Source organism: Salvelinus fontinalis, chromosome 6 (genome assembly GCF_029448725.1).
Source record: "Salvelinus fontinalis isolate EN_2023a chromosome 6, ASM2944872v1, whole genome shotgun sequence".
NCBI lineage: Eukaryota > Metazoa > Chordata > Actinopteri > Salmoniformes > Salmonidae > Salvelinus > Salvelinus fontinalis.
This window is the reverse complement of record NC_074670.1, coordinates 20,015,176-20,042,928: the sequence shown is the minus strand read 5'-3', so window position 1 is coordinate 20,042,928 and position 27,753 is coordinate 20,015,176. Positions and strand designations below refer to the sequence as shown.

General features: G+C 41.8%; 2 protein-coding genes across 3 annotated transcripts; one reads left to right on the top strand and one right to left on the bottom strand.

Annotated features, from left to right (window-relative positions):
• Positions 1 to 1,738: 1,738 nt before the first annotated feature.
• On the top strand, positions 1,739 to 11,479 carry LOC129857304 (B-cell receptor CD22-like). 2 transcript variants are annotated; one of them, XM_055925414.1, is made up of 8 exons: positions 1,739 to 1,894; positions 1,982 to 2,377; positions 2,508 to 2,756; positions 9,423 to 9,695; positions 9,846 to 9,936; positions 10,297 to 10,348; positions 10,647 to 10,768; positions 10,973 to 11,479. In XM_055925414.1, exons 1-8 carry the CDS (start codon positions 1,840 to 1,842, stop codon positions 11,037 to 11,039), a joined length of 1,305 nt encoding a protein of 434 aa, XP_055781389.1. In that variant the 5' UTR covers positions 1,739 to 1,839; the 3' UTR covers positions 11,040 to 11,479. The 2 variants fall into 2 exon arrangements, with proteins under 2 accessions (XP_055781389.1, XP_055781388.1); XM_055925413.1 differs by having other exon boundaries at positions 1,746 to 1,894; positions 10,641 to 10,768.
• LOC129857305 (neural cell adhesion molecule 1-like) lies at positions 11,153 to 27,753 on the bottom strand. Its single transcript, XM_055925415.1, has 17 exons — positions 27,623 to 27,753; positions 25,187 to 25,258; positions 24,822 to 25,016; positions 24,141 to 24,278; positions 23,578 to 23,715; positions 23,324 to 23,441; positions 22,085 to 22,239; positions 16,694 to 16,836; positions 16,426 to 16,564; positions 15,718 to 15,885; positions 15,287 to 15,406; positions 14,972 to 14,974; positions 14,627 to 14,754; positions 14,359 to 14,524; positions 12,589 to 12,790; positions 12,332 to 12,457; positions 11,153 to 11,908 (listed from the first exon to the last, which is right to left on the bottom strand). Exons 1-17 carry the CDS (start codon positions 27,681 to 27,683, stop codon positions 11,869 to 11,871), a joined length of 2,112 nt encoding a protein of 703 aa, XP_055781390.1. The 5' UTR covers positions 27,684 to 27,753; the 3' UTR covers positions 11,153 to 11,868.

The window sequence follows — 27,753 nt, the reverse complement described above, 5'->3', positions numbered from 1 at the left end:
CATCCAGACAGATGTTGGCCTGAAGATCACTTTTGATTGGACCGCCTTCTTCATGGTGACCATCAGCAGCTGTTACTACGACAACATCGTTTCATCTGTGGCATCTACAATGGTAACAAAGCAGATGACTTCACCACTCCCACAGGTGTGCTTTAGGTAAATACCACGGCGTGGGTGGCATCCTGGAGCATTGCCGACTGTGACCCATTCTGCTTGCACGTCTGTAACGGCAACTGCGCCACGTGCTCAGATACAGACCGGGCACTTTACGTCTGATGACAGACGGAGGGGGCCCATTTCACCAGTGTCATAAGAAAGTGCCGGTGGAGGAGTTTGACTCAGACTGCCTCTATGATGTGTGTCTGAATGAGGGTCGACAGGACGTGTTGTGTGAGGCCTTGGCTAATTACGTGGCCGAATGTCATCAGGTTGGGGCTGTAGTCTCACGGCTGTGGAGAAAGGCCTCCAAATGCCCTTAGTACTCAGCTATAACAAAACATCACATTTCGGGACTCAGACATTCTTAAATGTGTATAATGACACGATGTAATCGCTTGTGCACTTGCAGAGTGTATTAGAACTACATTTGTGATGTTTGTTTTTTCTCAACTCGAACAGCCCTGGCTTGCCCATACCACAGTCACTATGAGCTATGTGGCACTGCCTGCCCTGCTACCTGTGCCATTCCCAATGTCCCCGAGATCTGTTCCAAAGTCTGCTGTGTGGAGGGCTGCCAGTGCAACAAGAGTTACGTGCTCAGTGGTGAACACTGTGTCGTCAAGGAGTCAGGGTGTGGCTGATTGAAAAACTCCTTAACAAATATGGAAAACCTTTACATATCAAGTTTGGAGGCAAGAGCATTTTTCTTTTCAAATAAACTCTCATGGCTCCAAAATATCCTTTAAAAACGTTCCTTTCATGTCCAGGTTGTAGGCTAGAGCATTTCGACATAAAATTGTAAAAGTACCTTAAAATTACCTTCTGTATGTGATAACATATTCTGAACTATATAATGTTGTGAGGGATTATGAGTACTCATGCATGGAATGGTTATTGAACTCTGTATTCATTATAATCCAAATATAATCCCAGAATTGTGTATTACTAAAACTCAGATCATCTCTGTATGCGTGTATCTCTGTCTATCCTTTACACCTTTAAAAGTTTTGATTTAATCAGATAACTCAAAACTTCTCAAGTAAATAATTCAAACAAAACTGTTGAGTATATTAATCTTGACGTATATGCCATGCCATATTATATACTGCCTCTGCCCAGTGGGAACAGATGTCAGTTCAACATTTTGTTTTGAATTATTACATGTGAGGTATTGAGTTGTCAACTATTGTGAATTGATCGTTAAATCAACAACACATTTCACCGTGTCATAGAATTTAGGTTAAAAGTTTGGCGAAATAAAGACAATGCCCTTACATTGATGACTTTTTGCAAATCAGATAAGTTTTTCACGTTGACTCAATGTCATAACATTGAAATGACATGGAAACAATGCTGATTCAACCAGTTTTTGCCCAGTGGGTGTTATTGCAAAATAACACAAATCAGTTTGGTGGTTTGGCTGTGGTATTGTTGTGACTGTTGGAATTTTTTTCTCTCCAAAAAGCAGAAGTATGACAGTAATTTCAGCGAAATAGATGTTTTATGTTGACATTAGTACTTCTCCACAACCCCCCAGTCTTCAATAAAAATAATTTGTCTGGCCACTGCTGGTCAGATAACACACAGCAGAGCAGTTTGTACTACGTTCTTGGATCAAAGATTGTATTGATTATATATTTTCTGGAATACAACTCTCTTTCCTACAGGGCTAAAGCCGCTATGCACTGTCAATACATTCTACAGTTATCTCTGTTAACTCTACTCTCCCTGCCAGGTACGTTTTATCTTTGTTTCAGTTAATTATATCCATCAGTGGAAAATGAATAAATCAATGTATTGATCTTTCAATCGCTGTTTTCAGGCACACTGGCCCAGACCTGGTCTGTTTGGTACCGTGACAGGGACAGGACTACCGTTATCTGTGCATCAAAAGGCTCATCAGTGGTATTTGCCTGTATATACAGCTACCCAGCTGCGACGAACGTTGGAAGAAAGATATGGTTCACTCCGAGAGGCAATACAAAACTAGACGGCTCACAGCAAGGAGATGTAGTGTTTAACACATCTGGACTGACTAATAAAACAAGATACAGTGGAAGAACAGAGTTTTATGACCACGGCAATAACTGCACACTGAAACTCAACAATGTGACTGAAGATGACAGTGGCAGATTCTTCTTCAGATTTGAGGCAAATAAACGTAAGCAGGCCCCTCAGGGATATACAGGACCATTGGGTGTGGACCTAACAATATCAGGTAAATCTAGATTTGTGTACATGTCATCACACTAAACAATTAAGGTATTACATAACCTAGGATGGTCAGTCATTAACCCTTCAACATGTCTTATATTTGGTTATACGTACATGTATCTTCTTTATGTCAGTCTTATCCCTAAAGTTAAATGAAAATGGTCCCGTTAAGGAGAGAGACCACGTCACCTTGGCCTGCACCTCCACCTGTAACCTTCCTCAAATGGAGTTCCTCTGGTTTAAAGATGGCTGCCCACTTCCTGGTGTATCTGGTGTCCCCGATGGGCAGTATCCCCTAGGTCCACTTTCCCCTAATGACACTGGGAGCTACTCCTGTGGTCTGGGGCAAGGCATGTCTACACCAATACTGCTGGATGTGAGATGTAAGTCAGCAATATTTTTCAGTAGTCAGCTATCTTCAAGTTGTTGTTTTCTCTTCTCAGTGGCCAATGTACATCTGAGATGGATTTGTTGATTCATTGTCTGTATTAATGTATAAATGCAGTACTACAAACAAACAGTGGCTTGCAAAAGTATTCACCCCAATTGGCATTTTTCCTATTTTGCTGCCTTACAACTTGGAATAAAAATAGATTTTTGGGGGGTTTGTATCATTTGATTTACACAACATGCCTACCACTTTGACAACATGCCTACCACTTTTTTGTGAAACAAACAAGTCAATACTTTGTAGAGTCACCTTTTGCAGCAATTACAGCTGCAAGTCTCTTGGGGTATGTCTCCATAAGCGTGGCACATCTAGCCACTGGGATTTTTGCCCATTCTTCAAGGCAAAACTGCTCCAGCTCCTTCAAGTTGGATGGGTTCCGCTGGTGTACAGAAATCTTTAAGTCATACCATAGATTTTCAATTCGATTGAGGTCTGGGCTTTGACTAGGCCATTCCAAGACATTTAAATGTTTCCCCTTAAATCACTTGAGTGTTACTTTAGCAGTATGCTTAGCGTCATTGTACTGTTGGAAGGTGAACCTCCGTCCCAGTCTCAAATCTCGGGAAGACTGAAACAAGTTTCCCTCAAGAATTTCCCTGTATTTAGCGCCATCCGTCATTCTTTCAATTCTGTCCAGTTTCCCAGACCCTGCCACTGAAAAACATCCCCACAGTATGATGCTGCCACCACCATGGGGATGGTATTCTTGGGGTGATGAGAGGTGTTGAGTTTGCGCCAAACATAGCGTTTTCCTTGATGGCCAAAAAGCTCAATTTTAGTCTCATCTGACCATAGTACCTTCTTGTTTGGGGAGTCTCCCACATGCCTTTTGGTGAACACCAACCATGTTTGCTTATTTTTCTCTTTAACTTCTCTGGGATATGTGGGATGCTAACTTCCCACTTGGCCAAAAGCCAGTAAAAATGCAGAGCGCCAAATTCAAATATATTACTATAAAAAGCAAACTTTCATGAAATCACACATGAAAGACACCAAATTAAAGCTTCACTTGTTGTGAATCCAGCCAACATGTCTGATTTCAAAAAGGATTTACGGGGAAAGCACACCAAACGATTGTTAGGTCAGTATATAGCCACAGAAAAACACAGCCATTTTTCCAGCCAAAGAGAGGAGTAACAAAAAGCAGAAATAGAGATAAAATTAATCACTAACCTTTGATGATCTTCATCAGATGACACTCATAGGACTTCATGTTACACAATAGATGTATTTTTTGTTCTGTGAAGTTCGTATTTATATCCAAAAATCGGAGTTTAGGCGGGACGCTACTGTCTCACTTGGCAAAAAGCCAGAGAAAATGCAGAGCGCCAAATTCAAATTAATTACTATAAAAATTACTATAAAAATCAAACTTTCATTAAATCACACATGGAAGATACCAAATTAAAGCTACACTGGTTGTGAATCCAGCCAACATGTCAGAATTCAAATAGACTTTTCGGTGAAAGCAAAAGATGCTATTATCTGAGTTAGCACCATTGTAAACAAAGAGAGATAAGCATATTTCAACCCTGCAGGCGCGACACAAAACGCAGAAATAAAAATATAATTAATGCCTTACCTTTGACGAGCTTCTGTTGTTGGCACTCCAATATGTCCCATAAACATCACAAATGGTCCTTTTGTTCGATTAATTCCGTCGGTATATATCCAAAATGTCAATTTATTTGGCGTGTTTGATCCAGAAAAACACTGGTTCCAACTCGTGAAACATGACTACAAAATATCTCAAAAGTTACCTGTAAACTTTGCCAAAACATTTCAAACTAGTTTTGTAATACAACTTTAGGTATTTTTTAACGTAACTAATCAATAAAATTGAAGATGGGGTGATCTGTGTTTAATACAGGATTAAAACAATCTGTAGCATGCTTTCTGGTCACGCGCATCTATCTAACAGGACACTTCAAGTGACCCTGATTCAAAATGGCCGTACTTCTTCATTACACAAAGGAAAAGCCCTCAACTAATTTCTACAGACTATTGACATCCAGTGGAAGCGGTAGGAACTGCAAGAAGGTCAATTAGAAATCTGTATTCCCAATAAAAATCCATTGAAAAGAGAGTGACCTCGAAACAAAACAAAATCTGAATGGTTTGTCCTCGGGGTTTTGCCTGCTAAATAAGTTCTGTTATACCCACAGACATGATTCAAACAGTTTTAGAAACTTCAGAATGTTTTCTATCCAAATCTACTAACAATATGCATATTTTATCTTCTGGGGATGAGTAGCTGGCAGTTGAATTTGGGTATGCTTTTCATCCAAACGTGAAAATGCTGCCACCTATCTTTTCTGGACACTCTTCCGTAAAGCCCAGCTCTGTGGAGTGTATGGCTTAAAGTGGTCCTATGGACACATACTTCAATCTCCGCAGTGGAGCTTTGCAGCTCATTCAGGGTTATCTTTGGTCGCTTTTTTGCCTCTGTTATTAATGCCCTCCTTGCCTGGTCTGTGAGTTTTGGTGGGTGGCCCTCTCTTAGCAGGTTTATTGTGGTGCCATATTCTTTCCATTTTTTAATAATGGATTTAATGGTGCTCCGTGGGATGTTCAAAGTTTCAGATATCTTTTTATAACCCAACCCTGATCTGTACTTCTCCACAACTTTGTCCCTGACCAGTTTGGAGAGCTCCTTGGTCTTCATTGTGTCGCTTGCTTAGTTTTGCCCCTTGCTTAGTGGTGTTGCAGACTCTGGGGCCTTTCAGAACAGCTGTACAGTATATACAGTTGAAGTTTAATTACACCTTAGCCAAATACAATTAAAATCAGTTTTTCACAATTCCTGACATTTAATCCTAGTAAAAATGTCCTGTCTTACGTATGTTAGGATCACCACTTTCTATTAACCTCTACCGAGCACCTACCCCGGGTCCGGGAGCACCCCCCATCCCCCCCCCACACTGATTAGCATCGCTAGCATAGCGTCACAATTAAATAGTAGCATCTAAATATCATTAAATCACAAGTCCAAGACACCTAATGAAAGATACAGATCCTGTGAATAAAGCCACCATTTCAGATTTTTAAAATGTTTTACAGGGAAGACACAATATGTAAATCTATTAGCTAAACACGTTAGCAAAAATCAACATTTTTCTTGTCCACCATTTTCTCTCAACACCAGTAGCTATCACCAATTCGGCTAAACTAAGATATTGATAGCCACTAACCAAGAAAAACCTCCTCAGATGACAGTCTGATAACATATTTATGGTATAGGATAGGTTTTGTTAGAAAAATGTGCATATTTCAGGTAGATGTCATAGGTTACAATTGCACCCACCGTCACAAATGGACTAGAATAACTACATAGAGCAACGTGTTTACCAACTTACGAATCATCAAACATTTCGTAAAAATACACAGCATACACTAATCGAAAGACACAGATCCTGTGAATACAGACAATATTTCAGATTTTCTAAGTGTCTTACAGCGAAAACACAATAAATCATTATATTAGCATACCACATGTTCAAACATTACCAGAGCATAGATTCTAGCCAAAGAGAGCGATAACGTCAACATTGCCAAAATATATTAATTCTTTCACTAACCTTCTCAGAATTCTTCCGATGACACTCCTGTAACATCACATTACACAATCCATATAGAGTTTGATCGAAAATGTGCATATTTAGCGGCACAAATCGTGCTTACACAATGGAAATACTGTCCAACTACTCAAGCAATCTGCCCGGCAGCATCATGATAATACAACTATTTTTATCGAAAACTATTCATAAACTTGACAAAAAAAATACAGGTTGGCCATGAAATGAAAGATGCATTAGTTATTAATGCAACCGCTAAGTTAGATTTTTAAAATTAACGTTACTAGACATACAGTGTGCGTTACAGACAGACTAGTGCCGCAATAACTGCGTCACCAATTACCGTTATTGAGTTTACATTTTTCCACATAAAAATGGAATAACATCATAAATAGCTCTTACTTTTCGACGAGCTTCCATCGGAATCTTGGCCAAGTGGTACTTTTGTCCAAAATAATCGTTGCTTGGTTGTAAAACGTTGCATTCAACTTCTGATATAGCAGCTAACTATAGCTAACAATTGCTAACATTAGCTAACGTGTCCAAATCCTCAATACGCAATACTGTGGAAATTCCGAAAAATAGCAATATACTCGCATAATCTGATATAACTCGGTTTCAAATAGCTTCGTTATGATGTTTCTAACACCTATATCAAATTAAATTACAGACTGATATATCTAAAGGTCATTACTGAGCGCTCGAAAATGGCATGCCCAGGTCTCTCTCTGCGTAAAGTTCCAACGTCGAAAAGATGGCGTACCTGACTCCTTGGTGTTTTATAACCTCTGAGAGATACCTAGGAAGCCCATTCCACTTCTCATTGGTTACTGACATCCAGGGGAAGGCGGGTGCAGTTCGTGTCGTTCCATAGGATATACACACCCCTTTAAACTGAACTGAGATCAGAGCTTCGCTCTCAGACCTTCGCAAAACCTGTCATGGATTTCGCTGTATAAAAAGTTCTGTTCCACTCAGAGACATAATTCAAACGGCTATAGAAACTAGATAGTGTTTTCTATCCAATAATAACAATAATATGCATATTGTACGATCAAGAATTGAGTAGGAAGCCGTTTCATCTGTAGAGACAATTATGCTAATTTGAAACAGCACCCCCTATAGTCGCAAGAAGTTAAGAATGTGAAATGTCAGAATAATAGTAGAGAGAATGATTTATTTCAGCTTTTATTTCTTTCATCATATTCCCAATGGGTCAGAAGTTTACATACACTCAATTAGTATTTGGTAGCATGGCCTTTAAATTGTTTAACTTGGGTCAAACATTTCGGGTAGCCTTCCACAAGCTTCCCACAATAAGTTGGGTGAATTTTGGCCCATTCCTCCTGACAAAGCTGGTGTAACTAAGTCATGTTTGTAGGCCTCCTTGCTTGCACACGCTTTTTCAGTTCTACCCACACATTTTCGATAGGATTGAGGTCAAGGCTTTGTGATGACCACTCCAATACCTTGACTTTGTTGTCCTTAAAGCCATTTTGCCACAACTTTGGAAGTATTCTTGAGGTCATTGTCCATTCGGAAGACCCATTTGCGAACAAGCTTTAACTTCCTGACTGATGTCTTGAGATGTTGCTTCAATATATTCCCATCATTTTCCTTCCTCATGATGCCATCTATTTTGTGAAGTGCACCAGTCCCTCCTGCAGCAAAGCTCCCCTACAACATGATGCTGCCACCCCCTGGCTTCACAGTTGGGATGGTGTTCTTCAGCTTGCAAGCCCCACCTTTTTCCTCCCAACATAACAATGGTCATTATGGCCAAACAGTTCTATTTTTGTTTCATCAGACCAGAGGACATTTTTCCAAAAAGCACGATCTTTCTCTCCATGTGCAGTTGCAAACCATAGTCTGGCTTTTTTATGGTGGTTTTGGAGCAGTGGCTTCTTCCTTCCTTCCGTTCAGGGTATGTCAATATAGGACTTGTTTTCCTGTGGATATAGACACTTTTGTACCTGTTTCCTCCAGCATCTTCACAAGGGCCTTTGCTGTTGTTCTGGGATTGATTTGCATATTTCGCACCAAAGTACGTTCGTCTCTAGGAGACACAACGCATCTCCTTCCTGAGCGGTATAACAGCTGCGTGGTCCCATGGTGTTTATACTTGTGTACTATTGTTTGTACGGATGAAAGTGGTACCTTCAGGCATTTGGAAATTGCCCACAAGGATGAACCAGACTTGTGGAGGTCTACAATTTTTTTCTGAGGTCTTGGCTGATTTCTTTTGATTTTCCCATGATGACAAGCAAAGAGGCTCTGATTTTGAAGGTAGGCCTTGAAATACATCCACAGGTACACCTCCAATTGACTCAAATGATGTCAATTAGCCTATCAGAATCTTCTAATGCCATGACAAAATTTTCTGGAATTTTCCAAGCTGTTTAAAGGCACAGTCAACTTATTGTATGTAAACTTCTGACCCATTGGAATTATGATACAGTGAATTATAAGTGAAATAATCTGTCTGTAAACAATTGTTGGAAAAATTACTTGTGTCATGCACAAAGTAGATGTCCTAACCGACTTGCCAAAACGATAGTTTGTTAACAAGAAAATTGTGGAGTGGTTGAAAAACGAGTTTTAATGACTCCAACCTAAGTGTATGTAAACTTCCGACTTCAACTGTATACTGAGATCATGTGACAGATCATGTGACACTTAGATTGCACACAGGTGGACTTTATCTAACTAATTATGTGACTTCTGAAGGTAATTGGTTGCACCAGATCTTATTTAGGGGCTTCATAGCAAAGGGGGTGAATACATATGCACACACCACTTTTCTGTTTTTCATTTTTTTTTAATTTTTATAAACAAGTAATATTTTTAATTTCACTTCACCAATTTGGACTATTTTGTGTACGTCCATTACGTGAAATCCAAATAAAAATCCATTTAAATTACAGGTTGTAATGCAACAAAATAGGAAAAACGCCAAGGGGGGTGACTTTACAGTCAAATTAATACACACAATACAATGTTGTTTTCTGTACGTATGCTTCCAGATGCTCCAAGGAACGTTTCTGTTCAGGTCAGCCCGAGCCCCGAGGTAGTGAAAGGCAGTCGCCTGACTCTGACCTGCAACAATAACGCCAACCCTGCAGCAGAGACCTACACCTGGTTTCAGAGGACAGGAACGCTAACTTCACTAAGATTAGGGATGGGGAAAGAACACACCTTCAAAGAAATAGATTCTGATGACAGTGGACTGTACTTCTGTATGGCCCAGAATGCCCTCGGATCACAGAACTCTACAGAACTGGAGTTGAAAGTTAAAGGTACTGCAACACTTCTGCACTTCTTGTATGTCACGCTGTTGTGATATCTGCCCTGTGTATCTCAAAAAAACAAAGGCATGCCGACAGGGATATGAAGTTACAGTATATGATCTGATCAGGTTTAATAGTGTATTTCCTCTTGTGTTTCAGAATCAGCCTATTTAATGGTGGTCCTGGCAGCATTTGGGGCTCTCTTCCTTGTCACAGCAGGGATTGTGGTGCTCTACATTTACATAAAAAGGTGAGTGGTTTGAAAATGTCTTATAAAGAACTAAACATATATTATATGCACCGAAGGGCCCTCTCTCCCCTATCTTCTTTAGAAATGTACACAATTATATTTGCCCCATTCCTCTCCGTCTTTAACTGTGTATACAAATGAAAATACACTGTCTACAGGCTTGATGTCGTAATTATGTCACAACTGAGACTTACACAACTTCTTTATTTCCAAATGTTCTTTCAAAAGAGATACCATACTGGCATCGACAACCACCAACTGTTGGTTTGGTTGGCCCACAGTGGAAAGTTACTGAGAAGCATGACAGGCTATTTAGTTTACCTTTATGGCTGAATTCTCTCTTTGTTTTATCCTCCACAGACGGAAGTGGAACACGGCAGAGAAGAAGCTTTCAACCAAACCAGTCCCCCAGGTAGGTGATCAGAGGAAAGTAAAGTACGAACAGTGGCCTTACTGTGGTTGTCATTGCAAATGTGGTTGTCATTGCGAATGGGCTAGGTTGTCATTGCAAAACAAACCTTACACATTGACTTTTTTTTCTGTTTTTCTTAATTAAAAAAACAGCTCGTATGAAAGTTGAATGGTAAATGTTTAAATCAATCCCATTGAACTTTGAGTTAATTAAAATATGCCAATGAGTAGAAAGAGAGTCATTCTATGTCAGGGGCCAGTGCTCAGTATTTTGACTGTATTCTGACTGTTAGTTACAGAAAGCAACCGTTTCTAGACCAGAGGACATCTATGAAAACATGAGACGGTCAGCCAAGCCGATCACTGATCCTGATGACATGAATTACGCAGAGCTCAATATCAGGCCTGCTCCTTCACACAGGTAAATAACCACAGAGTGAGTGAGATGTTCAAAGTAAATTCCACAAGGAAAATAATGTGTATCAAAACAATTGCATAATAACTTGCAAAAACATGTACCCAACAATGCAACAACAGGCTTACATTACGTAGTATCTGTAATATAGTAATAACTACTAGGTAAATACAAATATAGATCTGCACTAAAACCTGTTCCCTTTAAAAGGAGGCAGCTGAATAACACGGCAGAGGATGACGATGCAGTTATCTACAGCCAACTACAAACACAGTGAGGTGGTCAGAGAACTTTGATATCTAGACCTCAAGGCCTACAGTATGGTAAACTCAAGAAAAGTGAATGAAAAAAAGCATGTTAAGTGACATTTTTTAATTAGCAAAATACATAGCTGTTATACTGTATGTGTATGTACAAACAATGTACAGTGTACAATATACAAAATAAACAGTAAAAAAGTGGCTAATTATACAAATACAAACATAAAACGATTACATGAACACACAGGGTAAGCCATTTAACAACAGATTATTAAAAAATAAGCATATCATATTGCTCTGTAATATATAAGAGCTATGTATATTTCTCATGATTTCAACACCTGAAGAGATGTAATTTTGGCAGGTCGTTATTTGTTAATGTTATTATGCTAGATTCTGTATACTGTTAATATGTTAGGATAAACATTCCTTATTAAATAATGATATGTCACTTACAGATTGTTTGCAGATTAAAGTGAATATAAACTTCAATAAATAATGAGTTATGATTAAATTAATGAACTACGAAGGTCTCCCTGACAAATTACAGCAGCCTTAATGTACTGAAATATAACAAGAATGTACTGAAATATAAAAGCAAGGAAATGTAACACTTGAGATTGAGATTACACAGTGCTGGATGAAATTACCACCGTCTGTTGATGTTAGACATTACAGTTCACAGATAACTTTCCGAATCCTTATTCTTTCTCAACTTGGACTGTCCTGGGAACTCTCCAAAAACATTTAACTAAGACCCCCAACTCACAATACTTCCTCCTTTCTACTTTGGCATTTACAGGTTCCATTCTTCAGATACTAGGATGTCACTTCCTGTTCAGTAACTCAGGCCTCTGTGGCAGGATCTCCAATGGGGGACATTTTCCTGATAAGAAATCATAGGTCAGGTTAGAAATAAAACACAACTCAATACAACTAGCCATGGAAATATTTAATGAGTCATTAGCTCAGTAACTAAATATGCACATGCAAATAAAGGAAAATAAGACTAATAAGCCTATTCATTCTGAGAGGGTATTCCCGTGTTCGTCAGCTCAAGTCATGAAAGACTCTAGCAGTGGCAAGTGGGTGGTGGCTACCTAACAATTAAAATGGGTATTAAAAAATGGCTAAGGGTGTCACTTTGCACATGGGTATATTAGTTATAATTTAATTAGTCAGTGATCAAACACACTTGCTGACTTGTAAGTGTGGAGGTGCCTCTTTTTGCCATTTTTTATGGATCACAGCCCGTTTAGGGTGATGGTGGGCTGTGTCCACTCCTCTGACATCGTCATCGGCCACCTACTCGAATTTGGTGAGGGGTGCTTTGTCGCACGTGACCTCCGCCTGCAACCCATGATTTGCTCCATTTTGTGTCTGCAGTTTTGGGATGCTATCCCTCGGTATGCCAAGCCTATTCAACTTCAAGTCTCTGCATTGAAGGACACACATAAACTGAGGCTCAGGAGGATTCATATAGAGAAACACACATAACCACACTACAACCCTCTGAATATGTTACATTGAGGAACAGGCAAACAGTAGGCTAGAGAATAGCGTTACCCATTACAGGTGCCGTCACCCTCCTCCACAGTCTTCTTCCCAGGGACCTTCTGCCCAAACAGCTTGACAGCCAGGAACATCAGCATGCCGCAGCGGTTGGTATAGCAACAGGTGGCGTCCACAGCAATCAGTAGCACCAAAAAGAGGAGCATGACAATGCCTGCCACAGCCCCTTTCCCCATCCCACCCTTGTTCATCTTGGCTACGGAAGGGGAAGAAGGGAGGGGATGAAAGGGAGGGAGAGAAGGAGAGAGAGACAGAGAGAGGGAGAGATAATCATATTTAAACTCAGTAAAACAATTTATCCTGCGCTGGCTGCTCTGTTCTGTAACTGTTTTATTTCAGAGGTATTTTCCTCTCTATTGGGCAATGGTCTGTTTTCCAGAATGTGACTGTGGTAAAGCTGTGAAACAGCTCATAAGGAATGACATCATCAAATAATGAACTAAATGCTAGCACCTGTGCCTGTTTACCAGCTCTGCCCGGGACTCTGGAAAAACTATTATAAGGTGAGAGTGCAGAAAGGGTGCACACGCTCAGACCCCACGGGAGCGTCTCGTCAGCTAGACAAGCTAAATGTTTTTAAATGTTTTAAATGTTTAGTGTCATGTCCGTGTCCTATTCATTTGGCCGAGTCCTACTAAATGTGTTTAGTTGTTAGGAGTAACTTTTTAAATTACAGTGTGGGTTATGATGGGAGGACAGAACAGTTATTGTAGCTTAAGAGGGCTGGGTCCTATATGTGTCATGTTTTGTCTTTGATCATCATGTCTTGTCCCTGTGCTTCCCTCTGCTGGTCTTATTAGGTTCTTTCCCTCTTTCTATCCCTCTCTCTCCTCCTCCCTCTCTCCCTCTTCCGCTCTCTCTCTCTATCGTTCCGTTCCTGCTCCCAGCTGTTTCTCATTCTCCTAACGACCTCATTTACTCTTTCACACCTGTCCCCTATTTTGCCCTCTGATTAGAGTCCCTATTTCTCCCTCTGTTTTCCGCTTCTGTCCTTGTCGGATTCTTGTTTGATGTTTGCTGTTCTGTGTCCTTGTTCCACCCTGTCGTGTTTTTGCCTTCTTCAGATGCTGCGTGTGAGCAGGTGTCTATGTCAGCTACGGTCTGTGCCTTCCTGAAGCGACCTGCAGTCTGTGGTCGCGTCTCCAGTCGTTCCTCTCTGCTGACGAGAGGATTTCAGTTTCCTGTTTTGGATTTACCTTTGATAATATCCAGGAGAATCATTGTTTGTTTAAGACTGGAATAAAGACTCTGTTTCTATTACGTCGCTTTTGGGTCCTCATTCACCAGCATAACAATATGTGCCTTCATCACTATCATGTGGGTCTTTTGGCTGTTTGTATTGGTCCATGCACATGGCTGCAGTGAAGTCGCATGCTTTAAGAGTATTTGATATCCAGTTTGCCGTGTAACTGCATGTTCCCACCTTTGTGTGCAGTGTCACCTCCTAGTGTGTAATTAAGCTCATAGCCTATGTGTGCCTTACACCACAGTCTTCTTCTTACTCAGGCTCAGTTGCATAGACAGCAGAAGTATAGTAGGGCGTCTCTGAGGTAATCCACGCTGTCTTATGAAATTAAATGTTTAATAAAGTATATAATTGTTTGCTATATTGTTGTTGAGTTCTGGTGTATCCTTCACTCAGACAAACCGGTTAATCAAAAGGTGGTGGCAGCACCACGCTACTCAGCTAAATCCAGAATTTGTCCCACCTCTCGGAAGGTCTCAAGCTTTAATTCACTACTACAGTATGTTGTAGCAGCTTACCAGGCTGTGGGACGTTGAAGTTCAGCTTGGCTGGGCTGGAGGAGCCGTAGGAGTTGACGGCTAGCACCTCCATGTGGTAGTCTGATTTATACTGCAGGTCATGGAGGTTGATCACTGTCGAGTTGGACGGCAGGTCCTTCACCCTCCAGTCCTCGTCCACCTTATTCTAAGAGAAAGAGAGGGGGGGGGGGGGGTGTAATGTCTTGCACACTCTGTAATGTCTTGATCTTTTGTCTTCACTGAAGAACAAAAACGCATGCATACTCACCACTCTGTAACGGACAATGTAGTGGATAATGGGGGAGCCTCCGCTGTCCAACTGTGTTAAAGGGATTGAGAACATATTGCCCTCAACCTTCCCCTTGCTGGCCACCAGGACCGGGCTGTCTGGTTCCCCTGGGGATGGAGGGAGGGAGGGAAGGAGGGAGGGAGGGAGGGAGAGGCAGTGTGTTGGTACAGTAGGTACAGAGGTCAGGGGTGTTCATGCATCAGCCAGCTTATAACTAAACAGTGTGTGAAACTGTTGTAGTAAAATCTACTGTCATGTTAGAGAGGCTGGTTATCTATGAAAAACTGACTTTTCAGAGTTTCTCGACACGTGCCAGTACTTTACCTCCTGCGGGGCCGAATGCCGATGGAATGGGATGATGTCATCAGGAGCGGGGAAATAATGGAGCATGAATAGCCGTCAGCGAGCAGGTGAGGATGTCATGTGGATGATCATGTGACAGTGGAATGATTGAATGATGGCAGATGAACATTTCTTCCAGCCAATATAGACAGACACTCAAAACAGTAGGCAATATGGATATAGCTTGTTAACACAAGTTTGAACAATGATAGTTGGTGACATTTAATAATAATTATACTGCATTTGCCTAGATATGATGAGATTGGGAGAGAGGAGGAAGAGGAGGGTGACACTCACGTATGCCCTGTGTGCGGACGGTGAGCTCGTCTGAGAAGCCACCCTGACCCAGGTGGTTCCGAGGGGCAAACCGGACAGAGTAGGAGGTGTAGGGAATCAGATCTGTGATCACCAGGGGGTCTGCACACAAACAACAGAGTGCATGAACACACACATATCACTTTTATTTATATATATATATATATATATATATATATATATATATATATATATATATATATATATATATATATATACTTCAACTAATAAAACTACTCATAACTAGTCATATCACTAAAATGGTCATCAGAGGCCTCCCCTGGTTTTAGGGAAATCGGTGTTCAGATAAGACTTCTAGTTCTCAGTGTATTCATTGGCTTCATCTTAACTGTCTCAAACATCATCTACAGTATTTCATGAAATAGATTGGTCACTGAGAGCCAGGTTTTTACCTGTGGACTGGATGACTCTCTCCTGCCAATTGTTCTCATGTCCTGTCTTCCACTGGAGGGTGAAGTGGGTGATGGGAGAGCCCCCGTCCACCAGGGAAGCCCCCAGGGTGAAGTGGACCGACGTGGGCCCTGGGGTGCCACTTACCTGTGATGCTTTACCTGGCCAGGCTGGGGGAGGAGAAATGAGAGAAAGATGGAGAACGAGAGGGAGGAAGGAGAGGGAAATAGGAAGAAAGGATGGAGGTGAAGAGGGAATGAGCATGTCAGACATGAAAGAATAAGAACATTGCCGTTAGAAACAAAAAACGGTGAACACTGCAAATGTAAATAGAGTACCTACACTTCAGCTAAAATCTCCCAATGTTTTCAGTTGTTTTAGAATTTTATAGTGGTTTGTGGCTGCTTGTCCCTTTATAGAAAGGTAAAAACCGATTGAATCAACGTTATTTCCATGTCATTTAAACCCCCAAAAATGTATGCGATGACATTGAATCAACGTGGGAAACTGATTGGATTTGAAAAAATGTATCAATTTAAGTGAATTTCATATTTTTTTTACCAGACTTTTAACCTAAATCCAATGACTTGGTGACATTTTTGGATGATTTCACGTTGAATTCACGTTGAGCTGACGTCTGTGTCCAGTGGAATGTTGTGTTATCGCTAAGTATTATCATAACAGAGTAGGAAGGTCAAGAGTGGCCTTACTCTGCAGGCTGAAGTCTGTGGAGGCGTTGCCAGCAGGACTGATAGCAATGCAGCTGTACAGCCCTCCATCTGAGGGCGTCACATTGTCAACTACCAGGACATAGCCATCCTCTATTCTCACTCGACCTCCACCAGTGTCCTGTATCCACACAAACACAACCAGACAGGAACTCAGAGGAGAGAAATATAACAATAAAATTCTCTGCCTGATTCTCCCCCAATATTTTTTGAAATTAATGCCACTGTGTGAATGTATGATCTGTCTTACCACTGTTAGCAGGTGGTCATTGTTGGTCTTCCTGACCCACTGCAGCGCGGGCATAGGGTGTCCTGAGACGTTACAGGACACTGAGAGAGTCTGGCCTGGCTCCACCTTCATCTTCTCCTGGCTCAGCACTGCTACAGGATGCTCTGTAAACACGTACAGAACATGAGACAGGACAAACTGAGTGCTTTGTGTAACAATAAACAAATTATAATAGATAAAAATGTGTAAATTATTAACATTATATGTGCATCTTCTGTTAAATAGGAAAAATGATTGTGAGTTGTGTGTTCAAATGGCTTCGAAGACCAGCAAGATATTGGTATTATGTATGGTTAAGCCAGCAAGATATTGGCATTGTATCTGGTTAGGGAGTGAAAGTTATTTATAATAAGGGTTACATGGAGAAAAACGGACCTCTCTGAAATGAAAATGGATGGGCCTCCCTTAAGCAAATACATTTCAAATCAAATTGTCTTTGTCACATGCCCCAAATGCTCACATGCATCTGGGTCTCGCCTAACCCATCTGGGTGGAGTATGCCCGGAACACTCTTCCCAGTTCTGCCACGGGACTCTCCCCTTTCGAGTGCTCCATGGGCTATCAGCCCAGATGTTTGTCCACCGCTGTCGACGTACCTGGAGAAGAGCCAGGGCGGCTATTGTCAAGACCATCTCCAGGTATTGACAAGTGGACCGTCGCCGGGCCCCAGCTCCCTACTACCGCAGAGGGTATGGCTTTCCACTCGGGATCTGCTCCTTCGGGTAGAGTTTCGCAAGCTGTCTCCCTGGTTCATTGGTCCTTTTCCCATCTCCAGAGTCCTGAGTTCCACTGCTGTCCGGGGGGGGTACTTTCACGCCCTGATCTGTTTCACCTGTCCTTGTGATTGTCTTCACCCCCTCCAGGTGTCGCTTATTTTCCCCAGTGTATTTATCCCTGTTTTTCCTGTCTCTCTGTGCCAGTTCATCTTGTATGTTTAGTCAAGTCAACCAGTGTGTTTTTCCCATACTCCTTTGCTATTCCCCTTTTTCTAGTCCTCCCGGTTTTGACCCTTGCCTGTTTCTGGACTCTGCACCCGCCTGCCTGACCATTCTGCCTACCTTGACCACGAGCCTGTCTGCCACTCTGTACCACTGGACTCTGATCTGGTTTTGACGTTTTTTCCTGTCCAAGACCATTCTCTTGCCTACCCCTTTGGATTATTAAACATTGTAAGACTCTAACCATCTTCCTCCTGTGTCTGCATCTCGGTCTCGCCTTGTGCCTTGATACCTTTTGAGGATCTGGGGACCCATGCCAAATCTTTTCAATCTCCTGGGGGGGGGGGGGGGGGGTTGTCGTGCCCTCTTCACGACTGTCTTGGAATGTTTTACCTAAACCCGACCTGAACGCTTGAAAAACAAACAAGTGACCCTCCCCTATACCCAAAATAATAATAAAAACATAAAGTGGATAGCAGAGAACATGTCTTCCATCTACCCTCATTTCTTGGACAGACCAGAGCCTTAGATATGAAGTTTTAGAAACTGTTATTTGTCCTGTAAGCAATACATGGCAGCACATTAATTTTGATCGCGCACAGGGCTGTGGCCATGGCCAGAAGTTTGTGGGTTCACAGACCACCGTGGACAAGAGTAAAAGTGGAAAGATTTCCTTTATAGTAAAAGCATTAAATAAATCTATAATCATATTTGCAGGTCCGAGAACAAAATAGCCTTCTATAAACCTTTCATGCAATTCTAAGTAATTTTACATATTAGTAGTATATTTTTTAATAACACACAAACTACCAAAATGACAGGCTAAGAATGGACAGAGAGTTGTCCCTATGTGTTCATCTTATCATATTTCTCTAATGCCAAATCAGTGTGTCTTGTTTAAATGAAACTGTCCCTGTTTGCAAATAATTAAATCCTCTACGTCATGAGGAATCTTGAAGTTAGGCCTACTTTTGCAGCACAGACAGAGTAGGCCTACCGACACAGAAAAATGTAAGCTTTAACTGCTGGTTACTCTTCTTACATGGCTTAACCCAACGAGAGAACAGAAGTGTTTCCCTAAAAGCTGTCCGGGTTTAAACATCTTCTATGGCACAAAACGTGAATAGATTAATAAATTGATAGTGATAGAAGTATGTGAACAAAAATATAATCGCAACATGCAACAATTTTACTGAGTTACAGTTCATAAAAGGAAATTAATTAGGCCCTAATCTATGGATTTCACATGACTTGGCAGGGGAGCAGCCATGGGTTGGCCTGGGAGGGAATAGGCCCACCCACTTGGGAGCCAGGTCCACCCACTGGGGAGCTAGGCCCACTAAATCAGAATTAGTTTATCCCCACAAAATGGCTTTATTAAAGACAGAAATACTCCTCAGCACCAACCCTTTACCTCCTCAGACTATCTCGCAGGTGAAGAAGCCGGATGTGGAGGTCCTGGGCTGGCGTGGTTACACATGGTGTGCGGTTGTGAGGCCGGTTGGATGTACTGCCAAATTCTTTAAAATGACATTGGAGGCGGCTTATGGTAGAGAACTGAACATTCAATTCTCTAGCAACAGCTCTGTTGGACATTCCTGCAGTCAGCATGCCAATTGTACACTCCCTCAAAACTTGAAACATCTGTGGCATTGTGTTGTGTGACAAAACTGCACATTTTATTTTTTCTTTAAAAAAAAATACCCCCTTTTCTCCCCAATTTTCATGGTATCCAATCGCTAGTAATTACTATTTTGTCTCATCGCTACAACTCCCGTACGGGCTCGGGAGAGACGAAGGTCGAAAGCCATGCATCCTCCGAAGCACAACCCAACCAAGCCACACTGCTTCTTAACACAGTGCGCCTCCAACCCGGAAACCAGCCGCACCAATGTGTCGGAGGAAACACCGTGCACCTGGCCCCCTCGGTTAGCGCGCACTGCGCCCAGCCCGCCACAGGAGTCGCTGGTGCGCGATGAGACAAGGATATCCCTACCGGCCAAACCCTCCCCAATCCGGACGATGCTAGGCCAATGCGTTGCCCCACGGACCTCCCGGTCGCGGCCGGCTGCGACAGAGCCTGGGCGCGAACCCAGAGTCTCTGGTGGCAACTGCACATTTTAGAGTTGTCTTTATTGTCCCCAGCACAAGTTGCACCTGTTTAATGATTATGCTGTTTAATCAGCTTCTTGATATGCCACACCTGTCAAGTGGATGGATTATTTTGTTAAAGGAGAAATGCTCATTAACAGGGATGCAAACAAATTTGTGCACAACATTTAAGAGAAATAAGCTTTCTGTGTGAATGGAACATTTCTGGGATCTTCTATTTCAGCTAATGAAAAATGGAACCAACACTTTACATGTTGCATTTAGATTACTTCCCAAGCAAAGTCAGGTTTTTGTCCTTGGCTATAGAAGGTTGTAGCTCAGCCTCTGAATATCAAAGAAACTAAACAATGATATCCCTACATGCATCTGGGTCACGTCTTTCCCAGGTATTGCACAGCTTGTTTCTAGCATAAAGCATCACGGACCATTGCGTTGTTATAACGCTTTCCTAATACTGAGTTGCACCACCTTTTGTCCTTAATTCTTCGGGGCATGGACTACAAGGTGTCGAACTCCAATGCTTCCCACAGTTGTGTCAAGTTGGCTGGATGTCATTTGGTTGGTGGACCATTCTTGATACACATGGGAAACTGTTGAGCGTGAAAAACCCAGCAGCATTGCAGTCCTTGACAGACTCATACCGGTGCACCTGGCACCTACTACAATACCCCGTTCAAAGGCACTTAAATCTTTTGTCTTGCCCATTAAAGTTCTGAATGGTACACATAATCCATGTCTCAATTGTCTCAAGGCTTAAAAATCCTTCTTTAACCTGTCTTCTCCCCTTCATCTACACTGATTGAATAACAGGTGACATCAATAAGGGATCATAGTGTTCAGCTGGATTAACCTGGTCAGTCTATGTCATCAAAAAAGCAGGTGTTTTGTACATTTAGTGTAGATCATTTTACATAATAGGATCTGTTTCATTTTCTTCAAAATCTTAAGCTAACAAGTGGTGGGCCTGTGATTTTTGCCATTTAAAAAAATAAAAGGTAGGCTTATGGCATACTCTCTCATACCCCCTCAATTTGAATCTTGGTTTTAACTTAACAGCCCTACACTGACATGGAGGTAGGCTGTTTAAAGAGTACATGGTGGATGGAGGAATTGACTGACACATCTATGGATATAACAGCCTATTCTGTCTTTCAAACAGGTAAGTCTACCTCTTATTTCTTAAATAGGAAGAAATATGCTCCAACACAAAGCCCTCTTGTTGTTAGTAAAGTCTAATTAAAATGAAGACCGTGACTACTTGAATTTGCCTACTTTCAGCACCATGAGCTGTCAATTTCCGATTGTACCGCAGCTCCTGCATCAAGTTTTAGCACCACAACGTAAGTTACTCAAATATGGCTTATTTTGACGTAGTCTATAGGCTGGACTGCACGCAAGGCCTACTCAAAAATGATTTTTGGAAAAAGACTTTGACTCTCCCCCTGAACTGCCACCTTAGGCCTATACAGCACAGCCATTGGTTAGGCAGCACACAAAAAAGGTTTTGATCAGCAAGAGCAGAGCAGGCCAGAGCTCAGGGTTGGAAAATCCATTACAGTGTGTAATGCAGCCTAGTTTAATTTACACCATCCCAGCAGCTATCTTACAAATATAACTTTGCTCTGTGCTTCTGCAAGCATGCATTTCATAGCCTATAGCCTATAGGCTATGGATCATTTGATTGAGACCACACTAAACAGCCTATAGGCACACCTGATATTGTGTGACCAGTGGAGAATCAGAGATGAGGGGCGGCATCAGGCACACATCGATATATAGCCTTCTAAGCAACTAATTTTAAAACACTAAAAATATTGGAATTTCATCAATTACCAATTACATGGCCCTCCCCAGACCTAGAATTGAAAAAATAATAATAAACCTTCAACTTGGCTAAAATTGAAAAAGCATGAACCTGCCCCATTTTCCTCAAAGGTACCCATTCTGTTCATGAATCTTTCTGAAAACACCTGAAGATTACATTTTTTAAATTCTCTGATGGGAGACACAAACTTCTACTTTTCCCTGGTTGAAAATGTTACACGGGTAATGGGTTTGAATGGGATCAAATGGTTTGTTATCCGAAACAGCTGCTGTTGGCTCAGGCTCACTAGACTGTCTGACAGAAAATGGCTGCTTACACAGAATCAAATTCTCCATGATATCTCTGTATATCAGGAACATAAACATCTGGAAGGAAGTATTCAAATACTGTTATTTTGGAGAAAGCTTGGTCTTATGAAGCTAAAGCTGTTTGTTTCCAGGAGGAGTGTGTTTCCTGATGTTCTCTAACAAACCACACCTGAGACATCCAGCATGATCATGGCACTGCTCTCTGCGATCTTATTCTTGGCCGTGCAGATGTACTCTCCATAGTCGCTCCTGACTACGGACGAGATAATCAGCTCGCTCTTGTCTGAGTTGTACTTGTAGCGGGACTCATCTGAAGAGTCTGGGCTGAGGAGGGAAACGCCAACAGACAGACAGACAGAAGTGAGGCCTAGTGCTACAGAACATTAGCACACTGCTGATAAGGAAGCTGACAGGAAGTGAGACACACAGTCAACCACCACACAGACAGGATGGCACGCCATATTAGCGGTGCACTGAGACATAAATGACCACATAAATATAGACACACTAGAGGCCTTCACCCAAACATACACTTTCCAATACACACTAGTTTTTCTCTCTCTCGCTCTCTCTCGCTCTCTCTCGCTCTCTCTTGCTCGCTCTCGCTCACTGTTACATTCCCCAGTTTCTGTGTTTTGGGTTTGTATGTGTTTGTATGTGTGTATTTCAGGAAATGGCTTCCTGGATTCTAAGCAGCTGATTGGTCGTCCCCATCGTTGATTGGAGCTCTGAACCCTCCCTCTCCACAGTTGAAACAGCTGTTTTCTAATACCAACTTACCAACTAATTACCAACTACTTATTCTGTTTTATTTGTTCCCAGGGGGGAAGGGGAAGGCATCTTGGGAGTGCTTAGGCAAGAGGCCTGCGGACATACATAACCTGTAGTATTTACTGTCTATGCACACTAGGCAAGACCTGGGCGGACCACCCCCTGTATTTTGGTTAGTGCGCTAGGAGGTGCTAAAAGGTTAGGTAAGTAGTAGGTAGGCAGGTAAGGTAGGAGAGGTGATTCTTTAACTTTCACTTTCTTAGCTTTGGTTCCATCCAGCCCCTTTTCCCCACATTACCGTGTTAAGGAAATAAATTCCCTGTAAACGGTAATATTCTCTGGCTCTGTCATCCTTACCCGCATCTACAATCACATACCTCTTTCACCCCACGGGGAGTTGAGTGTAGCAGGGTGTTGCGTTCCCTCCTCCAAGAGGCGTACGTAACACTCTCTGTGTTACTGCAAAACTGTTTCGAGCAGGATACTCTGGCTTTTCACACATGCACATCAGTGCGAGGAAGCACCCCCCCCCCCCCCCCCCCCCCCCCCCCCCACACACACACACACACACACACACACACACACACACACACACACACACACACACACACACACACACACACACACACTCACTCACATTGTCCAGATGATGTTTGGTTGGGGGACTCCCTCGACCAGGCAGCTGAGGGAGACATTGGTCTCTGGTCCAGCCGTGACTCTCTTCACCTCCTCATGGATCTTCACTGTGGGAGGAACTACGGCAGGAGGGTCAGAGGAGACATGATTTATTTTAGTCAACAACAACACACATCCACTGGTCTATACAGAGTTTATACAAAATAAAGATCCTAAAATATCCTTTATTCCCTCCTTTACTCTGAGTAACCCCACCATTGACGAAGATGGAGATGACGTGCTTTTTGAAAATGGGCCGGTCCTTGATTTTAGCCTCACAGATATATGATCCGCGATCGTTCCTGTTGATGTTGTTGATCTGTAGAGAGTTGTCTTTCAGTCTTGTGATCCGACCTGCTGGGAGCAAAAGACGGCAACAGGGAAAAGAAAGATCAGCATCAGGAACATGTTCTGTCTGCTTAATCATCAATATAACCAATCTTCAAAAAGCAATCACGCTCTCTAAAGTTGTCAATGGTGACGTTCACATGAAACAGGGTCAGGGATTGTCTGACGGTTATTTTCAGTGTGTTTTGTCCCTCTGGAAAAAGAAAACAGATTGAATCAGATATTTCCCGGGGAAGAGTCCGGAAAACATCCCTCAATTTGACGGCAAATCGGATTAGTCTATGAGCTACGTGACCCCTTCTGCCCCTCAACAGCCTGTCCACCATCGCCACCTCTCCATTGGTCACAGGCAGGCAGCAGTTAGTGTGAGGAGCTAGGAAGCTAAGAGACTATATCACATGAACAATCAGAAGCGAGGGTACCCCTCCTACCGTCAGAGTGCAATTTCTGATGGTCCCTCTCCCAGTTGACTTCCACCACCGGCTTGCCAGTGACCATGCAGGTGATGACCACATCTTGACCCTCCAGGAACTCATGATAGGCTGGTGTTTGCCCGAAGGATGGCGGCTCTGGGTGAGTTGAGAGAGGGATGGAGAGTGCGAAAGTGTCATTCTGTGTGTGTGTTTGGTTTTCCTATCCTCAAGGATAATTTCACCGGTCCCCACAAGGAAAATGGATATTTCAGGCTTAGGGTTTAGGGTTATGGAAAAGGGTTATGGGTTAGGGTTAGGAGTTGGGTTGGGGGTTTGAGGTTTGGGGTTAAGGTTAGGATTAAGGAACATTTCACCGTTCCCCACAAGGAAAAAGGCTATTTTAGGCTTAGGGGTCAGGTTTAGGGTGAGGGTTAGAATTAGGGTTAGGGTTTAGGGTTAGGAATTGAGTTGAGAGTTTGGTGTTAAGGTTGGGGTTGGGGTTAAGGTTAGGGGTCAGAGAAAACAAGGATACTTAAACAAACGTGTGTGTGTGTGTGACAGGGATATGAGCTATGTGGCATCTTTGATCTTGCAAGACAACACTAATTAGCTCAATACTCAAACAATACGAGAAATACCCTTCAACACTGACTCTTGGTTATATTAGCCAGGTGAAAAGTTTTACTTTAAACATCTTACCGTAGACAAAGATGGTATAAGATACATCCTCTCTGTGGCCTGTCTCAAATTCACAGAGGCATGTGTACCGTCCTGTATCCTCTATCTTGGCATTCCTGATTAACAGTTTTGACGATGTCTCATCCACTTTCTCAACCTGGTCATCTTCAGCATCCTCTCCATCTTTCTGCCAGGTGATGTCTCCTTCCCCACCAGCTAAGAGGGGTTATGTGTAATTGTGTGTATCATATATTCATAAACTGCATATGCCAGTGTACTTCAATATGCAGAAGACACTCTACCCTTTACATTTTCTGCCTTATATTGTATTTGTTCAACCATGGTAAGATGCTGCTCTTATGGAAATGCCAGAACATTGTACCAACCTTTGCAGAGGAGCATGGCATTCTCACCCAGCAACACATCTGGTTTGCTGGTGATGATTTCCATTTTGGCTTCTGACACAGTGAGGAATAAGAGCAATATTAGAACAACCTTTCAGACACCTAACAGTAACACCACTTGAAACTTCTATATTCTGGAATAACTATTGAAATGGAGAACCTAGAGCCAAACATTTGGGCCTGCCTATCGAATTGACTAAGAATACATTAGTGTGATTAATCAAATACCACCAAATCACACCTGTCGTGTATGTTCTACACTGTATCTCTACTAGACTGTGACGATGCACTCATCAACACTATACATTTACAAGAGAGATCAGTTGATTGATTTGACCTGGGAAACCTGCAGAAGGAGAGAGGTCTCAATTGCTCCTGTCAACGCTGAAGCCCTGCAGATTGCCATCAGACAGAGCATGTGTGTACCGTATTGTCCTACTGTTTTACTGGAGATAGTAAGTTAGGCCTATAAATAGGCTCCTAGGAACTAATTGCAGCACGCTGACAGGCGACCAGGAAAAGACAAGCAAGGAACTTGGCAGTGGTGGACTTCCTGAGCAGGACGCTATTCCTTCCTGTATTGAGGCTGAGACAGGCTACATGGCTGTGGCTGAGAATAGCTCTGTGGCTGTGGATGAGACAGGCTCTATGTCTGCGCCCCAATTCTCTTATATGGCCACATCTCCTTCAGCTCATAGCTTACTTTATTTCTGTCCTTTGTCTGTTGGCCACTGAAAAGTGAAATGGTTGGATAGATTTCCAACCTTGTGCTTTCCTTTCTCCTATAACCAATTTGAGTGGAAAACAAGGTCAGGGGGCTCTTGGAGCCAAAACCAAATTACAGCAGAGGGAAGATATAGCCTTAACAATCATGGCTGGGTTAATTAGGACGAGTTTAGATGTGGTGGAATTATAATAAAAGTAGTTAGTTGGCATCTCTTTTTTGGCATTTTAAAGATTACTGCCACATTATGGGCTGGGGTGGATTCAGAAAGCATCTCCTATTACAATTCAGCCTCTGGAACAGATGAGCTTGGACATTGCTCTGGGTACACCTGACACTGATGAAACTCAGTAGAGATAGAATAAAGAGAGAGAATAAAAATCAATTTTTTTAACATATGAGATAACCAAACTCGGTATTCTCTCCGATGTCCTAGCATTCGGGATGCTGTATAGTTGTAGCACCACATTCATGAGGAATGTGTTGAAAGAACTATATATTGTACATGTAGGGAAAATTGGCAAGGAAAATGTTCACTTCAGTTAGCTCGGAATCCCTTAGGTAAGATTAAAAAACATGTCAATGACAAGTAAGACAATCAAGTTCAGTGCATCTCATGACAGAACACAAAGTGTGAACCATGTTCCCTGTGAGGAGATTTTAATTTGAGCCAGTTTGATACAGCAGGAAAATAATCCTGCAGCAACAGGAAATGTGCATTATTATGTGGATTATAATGAATTTACATTTTTGTAGGGGTTGATAAATGTATCTTAAGGGAAAATCAAGTCTGAAATTTCAAAGTGGAAATTACAAACTTCAGAAGCCTTTTTAAACACACCAAGTTTTAAATGTCCTACATCAGAGGAAAGTTCTCCTGCAACAGGTTGATCAAATTTATTACGTTCTGACCTTAGTTCTTTTGTTATTTCTTTGTTTTAGTATGGTCAGGGCGTGAGTTGGGTGGGTTATCTATGTTCATTTTTCTATGTTGGTTTTTTCATTTGGCCTGGTATGATTCTCAATCAGAGGCAGGTGTCGTTAGTTGTCTCTGATTGAGAATCATACTTAGGTAGCCTTTTTCCACCTGGGTTTCGTGGGTGGTTATTTTCCGTGTCAGTGTTTGTCCCACACGGAACTGTTTCGGTTTGTATTTCACGTATCGTTTATTGTTTTGGTTCTGTGTTAGTTTGTATCATTAAAATATATTATGGACACATACAACGCTGTGCATTGGTCCTCCGATCCTTGTTACTACTCCTCCTCAGTTGAGGAGGAGGACAGCCGTTACAAAATTAAAATCCTACATTTGTAGCAGTGATACAATCATCAGATATAGGCTATACCAGCTCTGATATACATTTTTTTTTATATCTATATATTAATATATTGGATATGGATAAATTCAATTGCTGCCAAGGGTTTTAATGAAAAGTCATTACACTGAAGTATAAATACCACATATTCAAAGAAATGAACTCCAACAGTAACATTTGTTGTCTATATATGTCTACATTATTTAAACTGTAGGCAAATCCGTATAGACAACTAATAAACAAATAAATATTGAATAAATACAATTAAAAACAAAAAATAGTCCCACTCCCAACAAATATAAAAGTAGGCCTAATTAATATGATTATTTATAGAAATATTCAAACCTTGAAGAAGTGTTTAGGATCTTGTATTCTTACCTGAAAAGCCAAGGACCAGCATTATGGAACACATTCTCAAGATGAGCATCGATTCAGCCATTTCTACCTCAACGTTGTCACTGTCCTCAATGAATGGATCGATGTAGTCCTTGACACCTGCTGCATGCAAG